Here is a 22,464-nt window from a genome sequence, read left to right as displayed (position 1 = left end):
GTGAAAATCAAACCAGATGAATTATTCACAACCTCCGATCAGAAGTGATCATTATTTCTGATGTTCCAAACTGCGATTAGGATTCAGTGCTTAGATGTCATTTGCTCCCTGAATAGGACCAGCAATGCAGAATTGCTTGACACACATATATTACACACAAGTTTTATATGTATAATTTTATACACACCTTCTCCCACTAGATCTTTGGCTTAATGTAACCATTAACAGATAGTAAAAACATGATATTAACTAACGTTCGTTTTCATGGTGCTCATAAATGCCATTAGTTTGACACACAGTGTCAACAGTAATCATGGCCTAAAATTAACACCAAAATTGACTTCAACATTAATTGCGCTATCGATGTGAACAGTAATACACACACTGATGCAGTTACAAATTGACTGCTAGTGGCAGCCGGAGCTGTTGACAACAGGCACCGAGGGGAATGGGGAAGAAACCGATCCCCGTCTCCCTCCTGAAAGCGCAACAGACCCCGAACGAAGGGAAGCCCATGCAAACGGTGGCCGGTGTTCAGGCAAAGGGAGCTTTTAAGTCTCTTTCTAGCAGGATCTGTAATTCCTAGAGAAGCGTACCCGACAGAAGATCTGATGTAAACGAGAACAGCTTATTATTTGACAGCATCTACGCTTGAGCCATGCCAATTGTGTTGGTTTATTCTACTTCTCTCACAACAAGGATGATGCTTGAGCCTAGGTACTTTATGCCACGCTTCATTTCATTTATTTACATCCAAATTTAGCAACTTGAATGTGGGTCTTGAAATCTCTAAGTAGGACAACTGAACTTACAGAACCCTGATAATTTTGTCTTATTCTGTTGCATCTGTATCATATGTAAGTTTTATATGTAAAAAATACATATAAAACACAAATACATTTGTATGTCAGTATCTATTACGTACAAAAGTTATAACAAGAAACGCAATGCAACAGTTGCAGCAGTCTAGCACGTGAGCACTGGAAACGCCAAAGCTGAACACTAATGAAAGCTCATTTCTCCCCTGCTGTCACACACGTTCTGACATTGTTAAAATCAAGGAACACATGCTTTATCACCTCTCCACAACCTCTGTCTATTCTGGAGGTAAACCAGTGTCCACTGACCCCAGGATGCTGAATCACTCTGCTGCAAAGCCATGGACAAGATGTGTTTTAGAAACGGGACAAAGACATCCCCAGAAATTTTACTTCATGCAGACAAAGCAATTTCAGTATTTCATCACTCAAATCTGATGCCTGGAACTTCAGATCCAAAAGAGAGAGTCTCTGCACTTATGCTGTGACCAAAAGCTGTATCATTTTTATCTTCAGCATGAACCAACTCCCAGAAAAAGGGCATGATGCACATGGTTTGCTAGAGGCATTCACACTTAATGCCTTGACAAGGGTGGAGTGCCAAAACCCAGGATTCCTTCATTCTCTTCTTGGCTCCGAAAATGGTGTCGTTTAGTGATCAAAGCAGTGGTCGCAGGCGGCCCAGCCAAGCACATGTTGGCATCGTTCTTCTGAACAGCATGCGGCTGAGTGGATGAGAGATGGGAAGAAACGGTTCCAGAATGAGACGTGACAAAGGCTTGCTCAGTAAAAGGTGTTGTGCAGCAGCGTGGACTGAAGGAGAAGTGAATTCTTACTGTCTTGGTTCCTTGCACTAGACCAAAGGGCACTCGGAGGGCAAGCCAGGAAGCAAATCAGCAAAAGGGTGACGGATGTTCAGGGAAACCGGATGGACACACAGAGTATCAAAAGAAAAACTCAAAAAAAACCCCGTTAAAAGACAGTGTAAAGGCAGTTTTTACTGCACACGTATCTGTGTTGCAAGGTATGAAGCCTGCACAGTGTCTCCTGGGGATAGTAAAAGGTATAACGCTGAACCAAAACCAAATTTTCTATCAAATTCAAGTTCCTGCTGCAAGCTCACAAAATCAACTGTGAGCAACACTGCCAGCTTTTTCACCAAAACAAAAGCATTTTTGATGAAGCTTTCCAAACTAAACAGTAAGTAACTTCTCCCTAGGCAGAGTGTAAGGCTTGAAAACTTAAGCTGAAATAGTCTGGATTTGGTGAAGTTACAGACGGATAAAGATACATTGCAGACAGTGACAGATAACCTTTATTAGGAGTGTTCTCATAGACAAGAAAGTTCTTCCCTACAGTATCCACACTATTCATACACACATGTTCCAACATAAATATCAAAATACAGAATAAAACTCTTTGCGCCACCACTTATATCTCTGATCTCTTGTATTTGAGGATTTTGAAACCCTTCAAGAAACTTGGAGCTCTAGTTGCTCTTTCAATAAGACACGACTTGCGTGGTCACTGCTTTGAGCATTCTCTGAAGGTCTCACCTGTGATGTGTGGGGTTCTTTCCTGCCCAAGAGTTTGATTTTTGTAAAACATTAACAAATATCACAAACGCTTATTAGAAGTGTGATTTAAATGTATTTGATAAAAGTCAGAAAGGTTAACAAAATTAAAATTCTGTATTTGTTTGATAGCATTATGAAATTCAACAGTCGTATCTGATTATATAAAATTAAAAAGGAAAAAAAAAAAAAAGGATTTACTTGTAACCTTCCAAAAATTCATCTTTTAAAGAATTATGATAAATTCTAACTCAAAGGTATATGTTAGATGCTCACCACCTCTGGTTCTGTAAGGAAAGCCTGTTCAAATCTCGAACTTCAAGTATCGCTACAGCATAGATGTACCTTTTCAAAACTCAGGCCACGGGAGATACTGCGTCCTCAACGCTGTGAGAAACAGCACATTGAAGATACTGATCTGCATGAATATTAACCCTTCAGACAATTCAATGTACTACAGAGGACTCCCGCTTAACTGTACAACCACTGTTGAACTAAGGCGATGTTCCATATACACTGTGACATGCATCCATCCCAACTCCAACAGAGGTCAAAAGACCCCCCACGGCAGTCCCATCCTCCCATGCACACACCTCCTACTCTTAAAGTTACATTAAATGATCTAGGCATGTAAATGAGAACAAAAAAAAAAGAAAAAAATCAGCTTTCAGTGATACTAGGGGGACCCTCTTAATTCGTCTTATATTCCACTTGTCACAAGAAAAATGAACACTCTCCAGTCCATGACAAAAACGTGCTCTGTCCTGATCCCTACCCCCATGTCTTGTCATGACCTCCGAGCACCTCATTGATAGGGGCTCAAATTATTCTGGCAAAGGAGGATCACCTTCTGAAATTGCATGACGAGTATTTCAGATGAGAAGACACCACTTGCTGTGCAGCACAAATAGTTGTCCAGCTTCCCTGTATTTAAACCCACTCCTACTGCCAGAAGAGCCTTCAGGTCAGGATTGTTCCCAAAACTCATCAAGGAGAAGGACTGGAAAACCCAAAGAGAAACAACTATTTTTACAGTAATCTCTGGGAAAAATAGTGGTGGGGCTGGGGCAGGGGGAAGAAGATGCACGGGTGTTTTCCTTCACCTTCATGTTAATTCACTGACTTTGCCACCACCCATTCTCTGCTTTTTCTCAAGTACTTACCATCCGCCATAAGTAGCCCAGCGGATGTTTTAATACCCTGCGCCTGTCATAAAATGCAGGAACACGGGGTGACAAAGCAGAACATGCAGTTCAACTATTAAGCTTTGCTTGTATAAAATTCATTAGCTACACCTTTCAGCCCCCGGCAATCCAGGGAGCTGCCAAAGCAGAGTTCCAGCAGCCCTCTGCCCACTGCCGTCCTGAATTCCACCTGGCCAAACCTTCCCACACTCACAAGAAAGGCTGCCTGCCAACGCTCCAGCTAACAGTTCCGATTATGGATTATTTCTGATCATCATGCTACTGAGAAGGAAAAACTGTGACATCTAGTGCCAATAGGGAAAACGGCACATTTTACATGGACACTGCGTGAGACCGAGACGAAGGGTAACGCGGGGTGCTGCTGCAGGCACGCCCGACGCTCACTTTCTCCTTGCCCTTGAAGATTAGTTGGGTCTTATCAGCAGACGGTGCAGTCCCAGTGCCAGAGAATCACGGTACATTGTAATCAAAATACATAAAGTGCTATAGAAAAACATCAGAATGCCCAGCTCAAGAATGACAAGCAATATATAGAGTTGTCCAACAGGCTGAGGGAATTACCTTTTCACACTAAGATTTCAGCTAATATGCTAATCTTCAGAACAAAGCCGTCTTCAATGGGCATTTGAAGAGGGTGTCACATCACAGGTCCTGTCTTCAGCAGACCTACTGCAACCAACATGTTTTAAAACACCACGTGAGTTGCCATACACTTCCGAACTCCAGCCCTGTTCACTTGTCTGTGTTCACACAATTTCTGACTCTTTCAGCGATTTCCCCATTTCAGCACAGCCACATAACTACAGAGCAACATCAGAGGCTTCGACAGCAGGCAGGACAGAGGTGAGTTGCCAGGGCAAAAGGCTCCCAGAGGCCAGCCAACAGCTCCTCTTGCGCTGCCATACAGGGTGACGTGCTGCATCCTTTCAAACTCATATTGCCATAGAAAGTCCCAATCACACACCTCTACCCCACGTGCCCAATGAAGGACTTAGCCAGAAACACCAAAGATTGTGCCACTGGGGAAAAAAAAAAACAACGTTTCCATTTATCTAAAAAAAAAATTTACATTTGCAGAAATGGTTAGATGTTATTTAAAGTCTCTTCTAACCAAACCATTCTATGATTCTATGAAATGTTAAAAGTCTCATGTTATAATCTAGAAAAGCATCCAGGCTGTGGTATGAACTTAAAATTTTCTTCTTAAAGACATTTTAGAGTAAAATGTGTAAGACGACAAACAACTACAAGTGGATTTTTTTCCTCCCACCTATATAAACTCTGTACATTTCAATGGTCCGTGTCTGTCTTCAGAGTCAGACTGCAGTCAGGCTGAGCATCCACCTCTGGGGCTTAGTTCTTGATATGCTTGCAGCTGTACAATAAATTATACCTCATTTGCCCCAAAGTTTATTCAGTCTTTACTCAGGAGTATTAGAAAGGAGCTATCGACTGGTGTTTGATTCTGCTGATAAAATACTGTCTTCTTCAGCTCCCTTCTATACCTGCTGGCTCTGAGAATTATTTACAAACCATTCTCAACTTTTTAGTGTGGCACATTCAGTCTTGTCAAGGGTGTTGGTTTACCGAAATCCTACGGTAGCAAATAGAGCTTATCAGAACAGTCTCACATGTGAGCAGAGGTGTCAAAGCAGGCAGACTAGTAATAGAGGATATGCACAAAAAACCCCAAGCCAATAATCAAACCCTGCCCCAAAAAAACAAAAAGGAAAGAAAACCAAACAAACCACAAGAACTAGTAACTGGAGACCAGGACACAGTTCACAAGCTTAACATGACGGATCCAGAACAGAAACCGTCTAACAAAAAGCTCCAGGCAACACCCAGGATTCTGTCTGCAGTCCAAAGAAACAACAGATGTGCTTCAGGAAGAACTCTGGCTGCAGGGAGCGGACAAGAGGTTGGAAAAAGGCCCTGCGCTAGGGATGCCTTCTGTGCCGCAAGAGCAGGCGGCAGGGCCAGCAGCGCTGCAAGCTCCCTCGCGTGGCCACGACACGGCAAGGATCCTCTGCTCACAGGGAGCAAGCACTGCCTAGGAATAAATAGCAAGTTGTATTTTCATGGTCCATTAAGTCCTTGGCTTCTTTGTTGAGACTACTAGCAAAGAGATAATTACTGCCAAATGAGGTGGTGGGCTACATGAAGTGGTCACAAGCTAAGCAGAGAAAAACCTCTTGTATTGTGAAAGTTCCTGAGAATTCACATTTCACAGATTTTCCTGAAAACACAGCCAGGTTAGCCCAGAATGCTGCTTGCAAACTCTGCGAGGACAGGAGAAACTCAGCTTCGAGCGCCTGCTCTCCCCTGGATTAGAGCAGGGATTGCAACTTCGGTTGTTGACATCCAGCTGAACACACTGACCACAAATCTCCTGGATTTTATGCTGGCTTCTCAATTTTGCCTGCTAGCTAAAACAATTAGGGCACTCAGCTTAGCTGAATGCTTTAAGAGGAAGAGTGTCTTGACCCCTTTTCACATAGAGAAAATGCAATTGTTCATACCGTGTAGCACAGCTCCAACGGGAAAGACAAGCCCTACCTCAGAACAGCTGATACCACGATGGCAAGGCACTCACTTGCAATGGGGGAATAGCTGTGTTTGAGTCTCTGATCTAAAACAAGTAGAACAGTAATAGGAACCTAAATGCACTAACAGCAGCTATATTTACCACAGTCAGAAGTTTTCAACAGAAATTTCCTCTTTAGTAAAACACACATGATATACGATCTCTCAAAAGACTTTGGATTCAGAAAATCAGCAACTTTTGCTGGGAAGAAAGAAAAAAAAAAAAAAAAAGCACATTTACTTCGAAAGTTCCTACCAAGCACTCCTGCCTGTCAGCTCATTGGGGTCTGAATGGAAAACAGTTCACGCCTCTGGATCTCTGGGGCACAGACTCCATTGGCACTGACCATCCAGGGTTACTAACCAAAACTGGGGGAATGCTGTATAACATAATATCCAGCACTTACTTAGCAAGTACAAATTCAAAGACTCTTAAAACATATTTGTCTAAATTATCCTCATAACACTCCAAAGCAGTCCCATTTAATTGGATGTGAACAAACTGCATCAGTGAAAATGCTGACTGAGGCTACCAAGCAAGCCACTGCAAAGCTTGGGAACCTTGACTTCCCCGCCGTACTCTTTTCTTTAGGGATCACCTCCCCTGCAACACGATTTTCAGTGTATGTGGGCCTCTGGCATTTTGAAGTCAAACACATCTATCTGAGGACAAAACTCTTCCTCAACAAATTCAGACAAGTTTAGAGAGCCAAGGAAATGAGCCATATTTTCAGAATGGTTCACCATTGTATCATATGGAAGTGCAGAACCAGTTCATATTGTCTCCTGCTCCTTTTGGCATGTTTCTTCTTCCTAAGCAATACTACCAGCTACTGCCACACAGATGGATTACCCCAAGGATCTTTGCTCCTTGGTAGATAAGATGCTGTATTTCTCCACTCAGATGCTATGCAGACTGATTCCCAAAACATGCAGAATGGATCTACTTACAGTCTTAACTAAGAAAAGGCTTATGCTCTGAATTTATCTAGTATCATGTCTCTTCCTTCTCCACCCCTGCAGCCATCTTCTTTGGAATGAGAAACTTGAGCACGCATTCGTGAAAATTTGTTTCCTTAGCTGAACGGAAAACCGTAAAAGCCTAAAGTCAGCTCATCCAGAAAAAGAAAGTGCAGCAGGGAGGAATGAATCTGTTCGGTAGCTCGTCGCCTCCTGAACGTCACCTGTCCTTCAGACTGCTGCCGGAACCTCTTCCTCAGATTGTCCGCTCTCACCAGTGAATGAGTGCTATTGTGTGCAGTGGCTATCGGTGACAGAATTCAATACCGAAGCCTCAAACCTCATTCCAGCTGCACATGGCCCTGCAGCCACTCGTCCCCCTGCAGCCAGGCTGGGCTGACAGTTCAGCACTACCAGCTGTGAGCTGCATGCCTCTGGGGGGGCACAGAGCCCTTCCTCCATCCGACCCCTCGCTAGGCTTCTCCGAGACACCGAACCCTGGGCTGGGGTCTCATCTCTGCGGCCAGTGCCCTCACCTCGTTTCTGGGAAATTGTTAAAAGGCACGTTAGAGTCTACCATGTACCTCCACAAGAAGTGCTCTTCAGCAGCCAGACTGAAAAATGCAGGGGGAACATCATGTTTTCCCCTTGTTTATCTCACTTTCCAGTAACTCAGCACAACAGCCACAGAGGCAGGGCCTGAACCTGTGCGTTAGGTAACACCACTATGCACACCACAACAGCCATGTAATTTCTCTACAGATTGAGCACAACTAAGTCTACCAAGGGTTAAAAAAACCTTCTAATTTTTTTTTTTTTTTGGTCTTTGGGTACAGAATCTCTTATAATAAGACTATTTGTATTCATACTGGCAGAGTAAACACTACATGTTCATGCCCAGGCAGCTCTGTGCTTGTAATTTCAGCAAGAACAGAGCTACGTCCCTGAGGGACTTTGCTATTTCCCCAGCCACCATCCACTCAAATGCTGAATGAGAGCAGAGAAAGAGAGAAAGATGATGGCATAAGCCTCCACAGCACTGCAGCCTCAGCTTTCACTAAGAATGCAGGGAATAGCTCATTTCAGGTTTAATTATACTAGTTAAAACATTTCTCCTATAGGCCAGCAAAAGACAAGGACGTAGTGCTCCCGTAGTCACCATTTACTGATTAGGTTCAATTTGAAAGCATCGTATTCAAAACCTTTCCCTGACAAGATATAGGCAGTAAATAGTGATGAAAACCCCTGTTTCCTCTCATCACCATACCTGACGTTTTTGAACAAAGCTTTTTTAAGTCTTAAGCTATATAAATCGTAAAAGGATGGTGATGGTGCTAGTTCAACGATGCCAAGAAAAAAGAAAAACAAGTGATACCACCGCTCAGAACTGTTCAAATTTAAACTACTGTAGGAACATTTCACTTACTGAATCCCACCTAACCTAGGCAAATTTAAAAAAAAAAAAAATCCCACGTCTTCTACTAGTTAGCTTTATTGTCCGGTCATTTCAATGTTGCAATCTTTGGCTTGCTAATGTAATGACCCACCAGCAAAAGCCCCCCACAACAGTACAGCCTCCTCCTGCTCGAGCTGAAGGAGCAACTCTTACCCGGACAGCACGAGCAGGTTGTTGGCCTCAAGTAAATCATTCACTAGAGGGGGTGTTGCACACACCTTGCCAGGGTGCTACACACGCACCACAGGGTGAGTATTTAAATGGAAAGCATAAAATGTTTTCTTCCGTTTTTTAAGCAAATGAAAACATTTCTGTTTAGTCTTGTAAAACATATTTTGCTCAAACACAAACCCCAGTTACCTGGAATAGCTGAATGAGCACTTTTTAATTATGAGGGAAAAACAGCATAGGCACAGGTTTGAAATGGAATCATCATTTACTATGGAGGTTAAAATACCCATTGTATGGAAGGTATTAATTTTTAATGAAACAAAAATCTCATTTTCAAGAGAAAGATTTCATCTGTGAAAGACTGAACGAATAGATTTTGTGCCTGGCTGGTAAATTTTCATTACAATTGTCAAATCCAGTCCAAAACACAATGTAATGCAAGACATGGAAAGAAAAGTAGCATTAAAGAAAGTGCAACTTGCCTCATTTCCTCCCGGCAGCCTGTTCATGTGCACGAGCTGGCCCTGATCATCCAACACCAACTCAGTGTACGTCAGCATGTCAGAAGGCAGCGGCGGGGGTGGTATGCATGATCATTCATAGAATCCCAGAGTTTAATCAAAGACTAGATGATTAAAAGATAAATTCTTGTTAAGAACATCATCTGCAAATATTTTTATTCAATCCACTGTGACTCAATATTCAAGACAGAACACTCTGAAATATCCCCCCCCTCCCCGAGTCTGACTGACAATATTCAGTGGATATCACTTACTTTGGAATTTAAACCATGAAACACAGTTTCACCCAAAGCAGTGTAATTCAAATTATGTGATTCAGGATAGAACCCAGCAATCAGATACACAATAAATTCTGCAACTCGTTAACACATTCAGTGATGTACGAGTCCTATCCCAGGAACTATCACCTCTGCACTGTCTAACCCTCTAGGAAGGCTAGATAACAGGGTGGGAAAACAAAGCAACATAAACAAGAAACAGAAGACGGTTTACATTTCAGTTTCTACTGTTTGACTTACTAATGGAACTACAGCAGCAGTGTATCAAGAGTCCTAATTTCTTTCAAAGTAGACTCAGTCCACAGCTGTATAGACCGTGGGGGACCACTGTTAGCCACTCCGGGCCACTTGGTTCCCTGACAAGCAAGGATGGCAACTGATAGAAGTGCTTTGCAGGTACAATTAGAACAACCCACCGGGCCTTAAGAACGCTTACCTGCCGAAACATCTCAGGTATGTCATAGACATATGATGTCCCTAAAGACTGCGCCTGGAATCTCTTGGACTGCAGCAGGTCTTTGGTCACATACGGGGTGTTGATCAGCATCCCATGAAGTGGTCCCTGTTTATCCCCGTATGCCTGGAACATAATCTGCAGCACAAAACACGACCAATTACTGCTTAATCCACTGGTTCCATAGACCTATCTCATCCAGATTTTACCAAAAATCATCAGCATATTCCAGACTGATTAGGCTTGTTTCTGTTCTCTACAAATATGTTAATACTCACATACCCTGTGACATCGTGCTTCATCATGCATTACTACCCTTTGGAGACAGTGCTGGACCATTACTGCACGGATCTGAGTATCACTGACTTATTACCATATCACAGCAGAAAGCAAAGTGAACGGAGCCACATCCCCACAGAAAAAAGCTTGTGACTTAGATGACTTCACATTCACCAGTATTTCCCCTGACACCGTATCTATGCCGATGGATTGTGATAGCTGGGAGCAGAGAGGAGAACTCTGTTATTTATGTAGTCAAACAGCACGGTATCCGTATCTCCACTGACTGATCATGGAAGCTAGGTCAAGACTTGCATATGTCATTTGGCTTGAAGTTTTGATATTACAAGTTAAAAAGATTTTCCCAGAGTAGCAACATGAATTATCAGCTGCCATGCTTCATGGCACTATATATTCCACTCAGCCAGGATGCAGAAGGAAATCCATTTCAGCTAAGAAACAGGAGGAGCACTGCTTAACTGGGACAACACTGCACAAATGCTGCTTAACAGAAACATGCCTGACAGAAGCGACACGATTAGACTGTGTTTAACAGAATGGTGATCAGATCTGATGTCACAAACAGCAGATCTTTTGCTAATTGAAGATGAATTAATTGAAGAGCTCCCTAAAATTCTGTAAGTAAAGCCTATTTTAGTTTGTAGATTAAAAATAGCAGTTCATGCTTTCTTCAGTCTTCACAAACGTTGCTTTGCAAGGTAGCTTCTTCAACAGGAGAAATATTTATCCAGGGTAACAAGTATTTGTGATAGCGCCTGTGTTTGGATCCGTTACTGCACTTGGGGCCCAACTCTTAAATCTCTGCAAAGCTTCAGAGCAGTTCTGTGGGAACTGGAGAAGTCTGTACTGAGCATTGCCACTCACTACCACAGAAACTGGGAAACGAGATCAGAGTCATTCTCTCATGATGAATCTATTTTTCCATTCTTCACAACTCACGAGAGTGCCCAGCACCCAGTAATGTTTGAATTCTTTGAAAAGAATTCTCCAAGTTCAAAATAACCATCTGAAAACACAGGAAAAAAATACACAGATCTGAATCTGTCCTATAAACCTCTGTCATGAGGAGGAAGATTTACCAAAGTTTCCTAAAAAAATAACACCTTCAAGCTTTGTAAGACAAGCCTTCCTCCCAACTACTCAAAAAGTGTTAACTGAAATAATTCCTATCAGTATATTTTTTTAATAGGACCTGGTTTAAATATCCTGGGAAAAAACTCAAATCTAAAAAAAAATATTGGAATAGTTGCTAAAAGCAGTACACACACAAGCCCATTTCCCTAGCTTTAAAAAAATAAAGCTCATCAGAGAAAGAGTTTAAGAGGAAAGGCGACCTTCACAAATGACTAACAAAACTCAAGTGTTAAGCTCAGCTACTGGAGATGATTAAAATGTTCTTGTCTTTCCTCACCTCCACTTAAAGGCAGAAATGAAGCAAAACATACACTGTCTGTTCTAGGCTCTCCATAACTGGACGGACTGTATGGCCAGGCAGCTTGCTGGAAAAATTTAAGTGGAGAAGAGGGGGAGAAAAGGTGACTCAGCACTCTGTGTTCAACATTAATGGTGCCCGAGTGATTTATTCTGCCGCTACCGCTGCATGGCAGAGAGATTATTACAGAGGGAGATGTAAACATTTCTGTAATTTAAATATTTTTCATGCATCCTATGCTCCATGTATTTTAGCATATGTAGGTATTTCAGTTAACCACACTATTCCTACGCCATGAAAAACAGAAATACCAGAATAGCCACAACCAGCCACTACAACAGAGCCCATTATGCTTCATAAAAATGATATAAAAGCCCCTTCAATAATTTTATATTATCCTACCCAGGTCATTCCCTGTATCTTTAGAATTTAAAAGACAAGAGAATATCTGTGAACTATCTACTCAGGGAAACGTATAATTAATAGTATTTTTTTATTACAACCTACAGGATGAGCATGAACAGTGATTACTTTTCTATTACTTTTTTGAGCACTCTGCCACAGAGGAAAACAGATGTACAAATGACTGAAGGTATGTACAAAACCATTAGAAGATACGCACTTTTACATAACTGATTACATTTTGCACACCTACATGCCTATTGCAAGATTATCTTTACATTCTTCTTCCTTTGGCAATGTTGAATGGCCATTTTGTATTACCTGAAAACATGAAAACATGCCAAACCACAGAAGAGCTTCATCAGCTATAGTGTGTCCCCCTCCAAATAATCTGGTCGTCAAACCATGGAGCAGTATGGAACCGTACCTGTCCTGTTCTGGAGTCTGTCACTTCTTTGTAGAGGCTGATGTCCAAATAGTAGCCCGACTCATTGGTCAAGAAGAGGCGAATGGGAATTGCCTTCCCCGTCGGGGTCAAACGAATGTTGATCTTCAGCTCGGCTTGGAGGACGCGGAGTTTCCACAGGCGACTCCCGTAGCGCATCACCATGCTCCGTACAGATTCCTCGATCTTAGAAGACATGAGAAGAATTTCCCTCACCTTTCTGGACACATCCACCGCTTTGTCACCCCTCCATCCCGCTGCTGTAAGGTCCTGCTCAAAGGGACACCCCAGTGCGCAGGGGGAGCATCACAGAGGAGAGACGCAAGCACCGACCAGCAGCATGTGCCCAGCGTCGTTCCGGGACCTCAGCGGGTTGGTTGTTCTCCTCCTAATGAGCCTCGAGATAGGCAGGAACGGAACTGAACCCAACCTGGGCACTACTGAGGTAGAGGGATAGCGCTGGATTCACATCCCTTCTTCCTCATGGCACATCACGGCCCACCAAGGCACAGCGTGCCCACTGTCTCCCCTTCATCCACCTTTCCTCCCGCAGCCATAGCTCACGGCCAAGAACTACAAAATGCAGGGAAGTGAAATCCTTGACAAACAGTTATGTAGCACTTATATGCACAATAATCATGTTTCACCGCACATGCAGTATGGTGCTTTAAATCAACAAAGCAATTACTACTTGGAGCTTGGCCTTCTGGTGTTCTATTAAACTTTATAATATACTACTGTTGGCAAATAGTGCATATTAAAAGAAGGCAATTTATAGGCTGTTTTTAACATTCTTTAAAAAAATAAAAAGTCTCTTTCCCACAGCAGCTCAGGGAAAAAGTCACGGTACACATTTGAGGGCAGGCTAACTTCCAGGGGCTGAATAGCCCAGCTTCTTCTGAACTTCCTGGGAACTAAAGATTTTGGACGCGTCAAGAGAGATTTCTTCAAAAGCGATTTAAGCCACCAATTTTTAGTCATGAATTAAAAGTCAGCAAGCAAGAGATACTTATTTTGATAACCAAGTCATCTTTAAACTTTCAGTTATTCTCATAAGGAAAGGTCAGCTCTCATCTTCCGGTAACCATGAACAGAATGTTGATTTCCAACTAAATGCAGCCTTTACGGTTTATTTGGGACTTACTTTGTGGTGGTTCTGCTAACCAGAAACATGCTTTATGCCTAAACACTTTAATTTATGCATCTACAAAGCTTAATGTTCATTTATTTGTAATGTTGATCTCTGTGGTTTTATATGAGAGAATGAAAATGAGGCACTTCTTTTTAAGTTCACGATTTATCTCATGTTTTACTTGGATAGAATCTGGACTTTTATAACAAAGAGAAGAGCATTTATAACTATTTCTGTATTAAAATTGTTTCTCTCAAACACACAATGAAAAAATAAGTTTAGTTTCAAATACAAAACATATTTTTAAGCAACTGCTCCTTAGTTTACACAGAGAAAGTGAGCTGCACTGCCTGAAGGACAGCGTTACTCCACTAAAAATACGAGCTCTGCTAGTTCTGAAATTTTACGTTTAATACTTATTCATAGATGGGAAGAAAAAACAAAGCTTTCTTCCTTCCTTCCTCACTGCCAAACAGGTTCCTAATGGAAACAAACTAATTGTTTGCCTTAACTAGCTAAAACAAAAAGTATTCTCTCTGCCTTTCAAGAGAAGTTAGTTTAGCAGCTCAATAAGCAATCTGTAGTTAGAGACGTAAGTTAGTTATGTGACCCCACTTTCTTCACTGAAAAATAAAAGGTCAGCATTTGTAAACTAAACTGACCCTCATGTTGCCACTTCTAACACCGGTCCCAAATTTCTTGTGCTTTCTGTTATAAAACAGCTAGTAGAAACTGCATGTCATTCACCAAATGTCATTAAAACGTACTCAACCAACAGGTGCACTTACATAGCATAAAAAGGCAACAAAAGACCATTTAATTGTGGTGAGTCAAGCCCAAGAAAAACAAACAGTTCAGAGCTGGGGAAGAGATCATACCTTAGACGGGTCCATGATGACAGTAGGCACGAAATTTAAGAAGATGTGATTGCAGTCAGTGCGCACGTTGGTATTATTAAATGCCACCTCCAACTCATCCATGGCTTCCAAAAGCAAACGCTCTCCCTCATTTTGCAGATACTCAAAGGAGGCTTCCTGCCAGATATTGTCAATAAATAATTTACTTTCTACTCAAAAATCACAGCCCAAGAATACAGTGTTTGGAAAACTGCAGAAGGACTTGACTGAGAAAACAGGTTACTTTAGTTTCAGTAGGACGTGGAACCCTGAAACAGATCCATCACAATCATACAGCCAGTACTCCCACTGCCTGGATTCACATACCCAGCTGGCTCATGCCCTCATTTCGGTCAGCATAAATCCGAAACCAGACAAGGCAAACCACTACTGCAGTAGTGCAGGAGAAACACAGAGAAACACCAGTTGCCTCAAAACGCAAGGATTTATGACTATCCACTTGGGCCACAGAAAAATCTCCTTGAAGCACCAGAATACTAGGTCTTCGAAGACATGCTTCTGCAGAGCCAAAACTAGCAAAGAGAGGGCCTACACCCACAGTACTCCATACATGTACTAAGTTTGTATGCAGGTTCCTAGAATGACTTACAGTGTTTCATCCAAAGGAAAGAGACCGTGTATGGGTGACCAAACTCACCTTGGTGACCAGATCTGAATGCCTGATAATAGCCCTCACGAAGAACCTGTAGTCCGTCACTTCTGTTCCCACTTCAACTTTAGCTGCTCCCAGGTAGAGGTGCATTTTGTGATTGGCACATGGAATGGCAGTGAGATCAAAGTTTCGCATTCGGTTCAACTCCAGCTGAAAAGCCAGAGCTGGCTCCAGATGACGGTAAATCCTATCTTCCTCAAACTGGAGGCACCCGGCATCACACATGTAGAAAAGCGTATAAAAGAAGAGGGTGGGTTAAGAAGCTGAAACATTGAGGATGGGAAGAACTAGAAAATATCCCTTATGAAACTTCATATTTAATTAAAAACCTAAAAATTCAGATTAATCCAATCCAGAATTTTCTCTCTCATGCAGAGTCATTAGCACTAAGAGCTGCCTTGAAGTTGCTGAAATATTGAGAGTAGAAGACAAACTGCAAGACAGCAAGTTCTCAAGCTCACCCCCCCAACCCTCTTTTTCACAGAAGCCAGGAAGTTTAGTATTGAATCACTGTACTGCTTCCAACATTCCCTTGTTACACTGCGACTAAAACCTGCATAAACAGAAGCGTCAGGTCAGACTTCCAAATGCATGAATTTTTATCCCCAAATACCAGAGACTCATCATTGCTACTGACATCAATTGCTGTGTGTGCAGATGACTGGCCCAGCAAGGGAGGAGAAAATACCGCACTAGGCAGTGAAGCTGGGCTGAAGTAGCTCCCACGCTCTTAAGACTGGCAAGGAACAGCTACATGAAAGAAGAAAAAAGCCAACACTTAGAGAAAAGTATTAAGAATATACAGCTTACCTTATCTCGGGCACGGAATGTGAAGAACTTCGGAAATTCTCTCTGTTTGAAAATAAAACCAATGCTGTTAGCCCTCCAAAAGTATGCCATTTGATCTACCCAGAGAGTGCTCACAGGCCAGACCTGGGGTAGCACCACAGCAGAGGAGATGACAGAAGTTGTTACAAGCTACTTTTTCAACATCCCAAAGGATGGTGGAAAATCACGTTACCCTCAAGAAGGCAGCAGAGGTAGTTTATACCTGTCTTCACTGCTAATGTAACAGCAGTTACTTGACTGGCTTTTGATTAGTATTGTCAATTATTAACAGACAGTAACATGGAACTGTCTAGACAGTAGTGGGAAACTAGTTCTATTCTGATTATGATTACTGTGGAAATGTTTGAGAGCCATACAATGATGTTAACACTCCATTACGTAAGCAGATGTACACAAAACAATTATCTGTATTCTACAGCTCTCTTCATACTATTACTGCTAGAAATACTCTCTTCCTAAGGAAAACTACGAATTGTAATCAAATAACTTTATTCTCATATATTAAATAGTACTCTACAAAAACCTCCCAAATTGATTAGTTTTCTCTGTTATTCTATCGCACAGATAAAATCCTAGTGAATGGTTATGGCTTTACATTTTTGTGGCATATTGCATGTGTCTTAGAAGAAGAGAGAAAGACTAGACAGCATCCTTCTACCTATCTGTCCAGTTTCATTTGAGCGAAGCCATCCATTTCCATGGAATCACACTTTTACTGGGTGGAGGAACTTTTGTGAATGCTTTGCACCAGCACGAGCATACCAGCCATTTATGCTAAAGGTGACCTGAAAGAGCATACACAACTTGCCAGAATTGTCTTACTAAGAAAAAAAGAAGGTATCTGACCTGGAGTCCCTGAATTTCTGAAACACATTTCACTATCAATAAAAGATTTGCAACCCTAGCTTGATTCAGTGCAACAACCAGTACACGGTGACAGGGTATAAGGCTCCACTGACCAACACAGCTTTTAAGGCTACAAGTAATCTAACCAATCATCTTCCTTACCTCCTATAAAAAACAGAACAGTCCCCAGAACTTCACCTGATGACTCTCAGCAGAGTAAAATAACTTGTGTTTGCCTGGAGTGTCTTCCAGACTAGCCAGTGGTACAAGAAATCCTGCCTGAAAATTCATGCAACGGGCATATTAGGTGAGCCTATGAGCATCAACTGTACTCTAAGAAAACAGCCACTTCCATGTTTCCTGACTTCTCTTCCAAATCCCTCCTACCTGTCCTCCTCTGCACGCTGCCAATTTCTCCTAACATCATCCATGCTCATTCTATCACTAATGTTATTGCTTCCAAGGCATTTGACTAGTGTTGTGGGCAAATATAATAATTAGATGTGCACACACACAAAAATTCTCAGTGCTCTGGTACCAAAATCCAAAAGAGTGCTCCATTTCCTAGGCAGAAGAATTATACCCCTGCTGTGTTCTAATCAACCAACCATCATCAAGACAATCAAAATAATTTGCCTAAATTAGCCAATCAAGACACCCTGCAAACCGCAGAATGTGAAAAGCTACAACAGAAATCATCATAGTTGATTATTATACTAATAATCACGTTAAAAACCTAATGAGATGAGGAAATTGAAAGCTTGCTGGAGCAACTCTCTATTACCTCAACATGCTGGGAACTAATTATATAGACTGTAATTAAAACAAAAACAAACCCGAGCCCAGGCCCTGGCTAAGTTAATAGTTGGTCCAGTAATAAACAGAATAGAATAGGAGATAGTAATAAAGACTGACACTCACAAAAGATCCCAGAGGTACTCTACAAACTTCGTGAACAGATGACATACCATGCTGCCTCTTCTGCCTTAGGAACTTGCAACATCCGAACAGTCCCTCGCTCTAAATGGCAGCTCAGGGAAAACTTTTTGTGATGACTCCTTTTATTCTTTGCCTCCTTTCTGACCATTGACACATGCTACAGTGCTAATTCATAGGCTCTTATTTTTCATTCCCCAAATACCAATTCAGTTCTCTAAAACTTCCTTTTTTTAAATCTAAAGCCTGGACTTTATTGCTTATGGTCCCAACACCTCTCCAAAGAGTCCTGTTTCCTACAGAAGCCGTTGATTGATACGTATCTGCACTCTTACTGTGGGTAGCTATTCCCATGTGGCGATACTCACATTTGTTCAAGTACTGTTTTTGCTGATTTGTAAACTAGTTTTCCTTTCGTAAAGCTTACTAAACCAGGTGTGTTGAGCACAGGATGATTTCCCTGCACTTTCAAGACTCCCAGTAACTTCCAGAGTTGTAAAGTAGACACATAAGTGATAAAAATCTGGTTTATGCCTTATATTGCCACCTTGAAAGCAGGGCTAAACTAGTCCTCACTGATGCCCAAGCCCTGGGGAAAGAAGTAATTCTTAGCAGTAACAGCATCAAACATTTTCCACATCACTAAGCCATTATGTGAAACTTAGAGGAGTAATTGAAGTGACTTGCTAAGTTATTTTAAAATCAGTAAGAAGCTTAAAGTAATCACCACACTACATAAGAAATACAAAAATTTAATTGTATAATTGCGTTTTAGAATACAAAACAATACTGACACAAACAAGATCTTTATAAATGTGGCAGCCATGAGTTCAGCCAGCCAGGTGACAGGAAGAGAGACTTTAGCATGCGAACGGCCCCACTGAACGCAAAAGGTCCACTCCTATGTTTGAAGTTGGACGTTTGTTTAAATACTTCACTTAACTCTGACACCAATGTTGGCATTAAATGCCTGACTAAGAACCAAATGAGAAGCCCAGAGTCATTTACGTGTCTCCTGGCCTCAGGTCAAGAATACCACCATGTTCTAGGCCCTTTTTACTTACGTGAAATCTCTGATCCACCTCATAGTTGACCTGCTTCCTGAAGTCCTTACCAACGAAGCATACAAGCACAGGAAGACAAGAAAAAAAAAAAAGCAGAAGAAAGCTAGCAATTAGGATGAAAATCAAAAATTAATTAATTCAAGAATACAAGAGGTGCCAAGATTGTTTACAATTGTAAATCAATTTTAAGGAAATTCATCAAAACCATCTCAAATTTTAGAGAACAAAAACAGTGAAGAGAAGACTAAATATAGTTAATATAGCATTTAATTTGGGAAAACAACACATCAAATGTCAATGTTATTATAAGCTAGAAACCAAAGAGTTTTGAGCAGCATGAGAGAGATCAACACACCTTTTGTGCTACAAGGAAAGTCAGCCTCCGAATCCCATGTTCAATCAGGACTGATTTCTGTAAAAAGGGAAGGATGGAATTAGGTGACTGGATTAACAGAAAAAGAACACATCAAAACCATGTCAAAGTCTTCTATGAACTGAAAAAGCTCTACAGATCCTCCCGCAGCTCTGCTGTAAGTTCCGAGTCCACTTCAATCTACTCATAGCTAGGATTTCTCATCTGATGACCACCTAGCAGCACACATAAGCAACTACATTAAATCTGAAGAGGTAAGTAACCAAATCACAAGAACATAGTATTCCAGCTGAGCCTCGCTAACAAGTAAAGCGGAACAATCGTATACAAGTCTTGCAGGAAATATTCTTTTGCATTTGCCAAAGTAAGTTGGTCTTTTTTGCAAAGATTACTTTTTGAAGGGAGCACAGCGTAGACCCGGTAAGGCCATGGAAAATGAGGGAAAATGAGTTTTAAAGGAACTAACCCAAAGAAGCATGTAGCACACTCAATTTTGGCACAATAAGCACACAGACAACCCAGACCAAAGGACAGATGTGTCAATATTGCAAAGGTGATAAATGATAGGTGTTACTTATTTTTTTCAAACAGATGAGAGAATATCCATTCTGGTTGCTTCTTTAACAAATTCCACTAAGCCTCATTTCAAACGAGTGCTGCCATCAGTATTTGCCACACCACTGATCTTTTGAAGTGTTAAGAGCTCATAATTCTGCTCCTCTTTCTAAAACTTTTTCCTTTCTCCTCCTTTTTCCAATTTAGAAGCAAAATAAAAAAAAAAAATTTAAAAAAAGAAACAAGAACTCAGCTAGATTAGGAGCAAAACAATCCCTTTTGGCACAGACTGAAATATTTTACTAAGGTTAAGCCCTTTGAAAATGAGCATCAGTGACTATATTCATGGCAAGAGGAAGAAAATAACTTTAATAATGCCATGATTTAAAAAGCAAAAATTGTTATTGCTTTTAAAATTCCACAAGTGTCAGACAATAACAGCATAGCAACAGGATTCTGATTACATTGTAATAATGTGGGTCTCACAGCAAGTCCACAGCTATTACAGAGCGATTAGCCATCAGCACCTGGAGAAACTCCATTTACACTGACTGCCTCAATCTCCTCCACAAGTCATTTACAAGTATATGATCCTAATTTCTATTAAAAAAACCACACACAACATGCTGGGACTAGAAGATTATTTGGACAATTTGGATCAACCTATTTGATAGTTTAATGTGTTGGGGAATTTTTTTTTTTATTTCTTTCTTTTTATCCCCTCCCATAAAACGCCTGGAGCATGATCAAGCAGATGAAAAGCAGAACTAGTTTTAATTTTTATATTTGATTATTTTCTTTGCTTAAAGAGACAGGAAGCTGCTGAAGTCACATGGATACCAGCCCCATTTTGGAACCCCTCATTTCTGCAGACCCCCCACACTGGGAAGTGAAGTTAGAAACTACTAGCTCCGTCCTCCCATAGTCACTGCAGGTATCACGGATGCAGCCGAGTCCCAGTGCCCGAGGGGCTATTTGTATCCACAACCCAGCTGAGGAGTTCCTCACACCAACCAGAAAAACAAGGGCAGGCAGAGCCCAGAGTGGACACAAGGAGGCTACCCCCAACCTGTGTCGTCTCACAGCTGACCACAGGACTAACTTTTGGTATTCTAAAGTGTATCCCATACTTATGAAGGAGCCACAGAACATACTAAATCAATTCCACCTTGTGCCAGAAATATCATACTAGCTGGATGCTCCAGCATGCCCACAACAAGAAGAACCAATTTTAATTGCATTAAGACTATTGTGATACAGAAGATACAGGCCATTTTAATGTCACTTTCCATGCCTCTGTTACTCATATAAGAACTTTACCATCAGAGAGAGGGATACAGCACATTTTTTCACAGCATCTGGAGGTAGATACCGAAGACCGACCTGATGTGTTTAAAACCTTAAAGGTCTTTTACCCTATCAAAAATTAAAGGGAAGAATTCCCGACCTGATGGATTAGAATGCATTGCAAAGAGAAACAATGATCTGGACACTTCAGAAAGGTGCAGCTACATCCAGCCAAAGTGGTAAGGTTTTAGATGGGATAAATTAAGGAGGAAACTGCTGCATTTACTTGTTTTGAAACAAACAAACAAAAAACTGAGAAACATACTGACTTTTCCCAAAGCAGACAGAACTGTCCTGCACAATCACACAGTTCCAGAGAGAGAATCAAGGCAACTTACCTTGCTTTGTGTGAACTCTCTGAACATGGCTGCCAGCCCATCATCATCAACGTCACTGTCTGTTTTAATAGCAACATTAAGAATGTGAATGGGCTCCTCCCGGGCAGTCTGCAATTTAAAGAAAATATTCCCCATAAACCAATAGTTAACAACTTAACATCTGTGAGTTCTCAAAAGAGGCTCCCTAAATACAGCTCTAAAATACAGATGCTCTAGGGAAAAATGACCTCAGCAGAGCATGCTGTAAATCAAGGAAAACTATGAGGGACATCCTTGACCAAGCAGCCTCACAAATTTGCAATTTCACAGAAGTAAGAGTTAACGTCCACAAACAGGAGCTTCATTTGGAGAATCTAATTCTGATGGTCACATCTGACTTGGCTAACTCAAGAGTGCTTCATTTAGATGCAGAAAGAATGCAGGGTCAGGTCCTCTCTTTACTAGATGCAGTACAGCCAGGACATTAGAGGACTCTGGCGTCAAATCAGGTAATGAAATTAAGCAAATTCAAAGAATAGGAGCAAAACAATGTGTGTTTTTGTATCAACAACAAAATGAAACAATGTGGAAGCATCAATTATATTAGAGCTCTGAGAAATGACAAATCCAGCATTTAAGAGCCTGCGGCTAACTGTGAAAAACTGAGTATGAACAGGAAATTATCCTTGGTGAGGTGAGGGGGAGGTAAAGGGAGAGATCTGAGGACATTAAGGTTGACGGTAATCTTCTGGAACAAGGCTACAGTACTTACACACATCAAGATCAATGGATCACTTTAAATCCAAGCCCTATTCTGGACACAGACTGTATTCCAACAGAGCTTCCTGCTGTTGGGGGGCAGGACAGAGCAGTG

General features: G+C 41.4%; 1 protein-coding gene across 1 annotated transcript in view; it reads right to left on the bottom strand.

Annotated features, from left to right (window-relative positions):
* Positions 1–22,464, bottom strand: part of LOC104169304 (acetyl-CoA carboxylase-like) — a gene marked incomplete at its 3' end in the record, with an annotated part of 108,749 nt that overhangs the window by 47,414 nt on the left and 38,871 nt on the right. The window contains 10 exon segments of the mRNA XM_009710200.1: positions 9,253–9,356; positions 9,359–9,395; positions 10,006–10,161; positions 12,585–12,788; positions 14,613–14,768; positions 15,289–15,504; positions 16,114–16,155; positions 18,999–19,043; positions 19,354–19,410; positions 21,612–21,719. Coding sequence (XP_009708502.1) covers positions 9,253–9,356; positions 9,359–9,395; positions 10,006–10,161; positions 12,585–12,788; positions 14,613–14,768; positions 15,289–15,504; positions 16,114–16,155; positions 18,999–19,043; positions 19,354–19,410; positions 21,612–21,719 — 1,125 coding nt within the window.

This window comes from Cariama cristata, unplaced genomic scaffold (genome assembly GCF_000690535.1).
Source record: "Cariama cristata isolate BGI_N322 unplaced genomic scaffold, ASM69053v1 scaffold3851, whole genome shotgun sequence".
In the NCBI taxonomy this organism is placed as follows: domain Eukaryota; kingdom Metazoa; phylum Chordata; class Aves; order Cariamiformes; family Cariamidae; genus Cariama; species Cariama cristata.
This window is presented reverse-complemented; position numbering and strand designations above follow the sequence as displayed.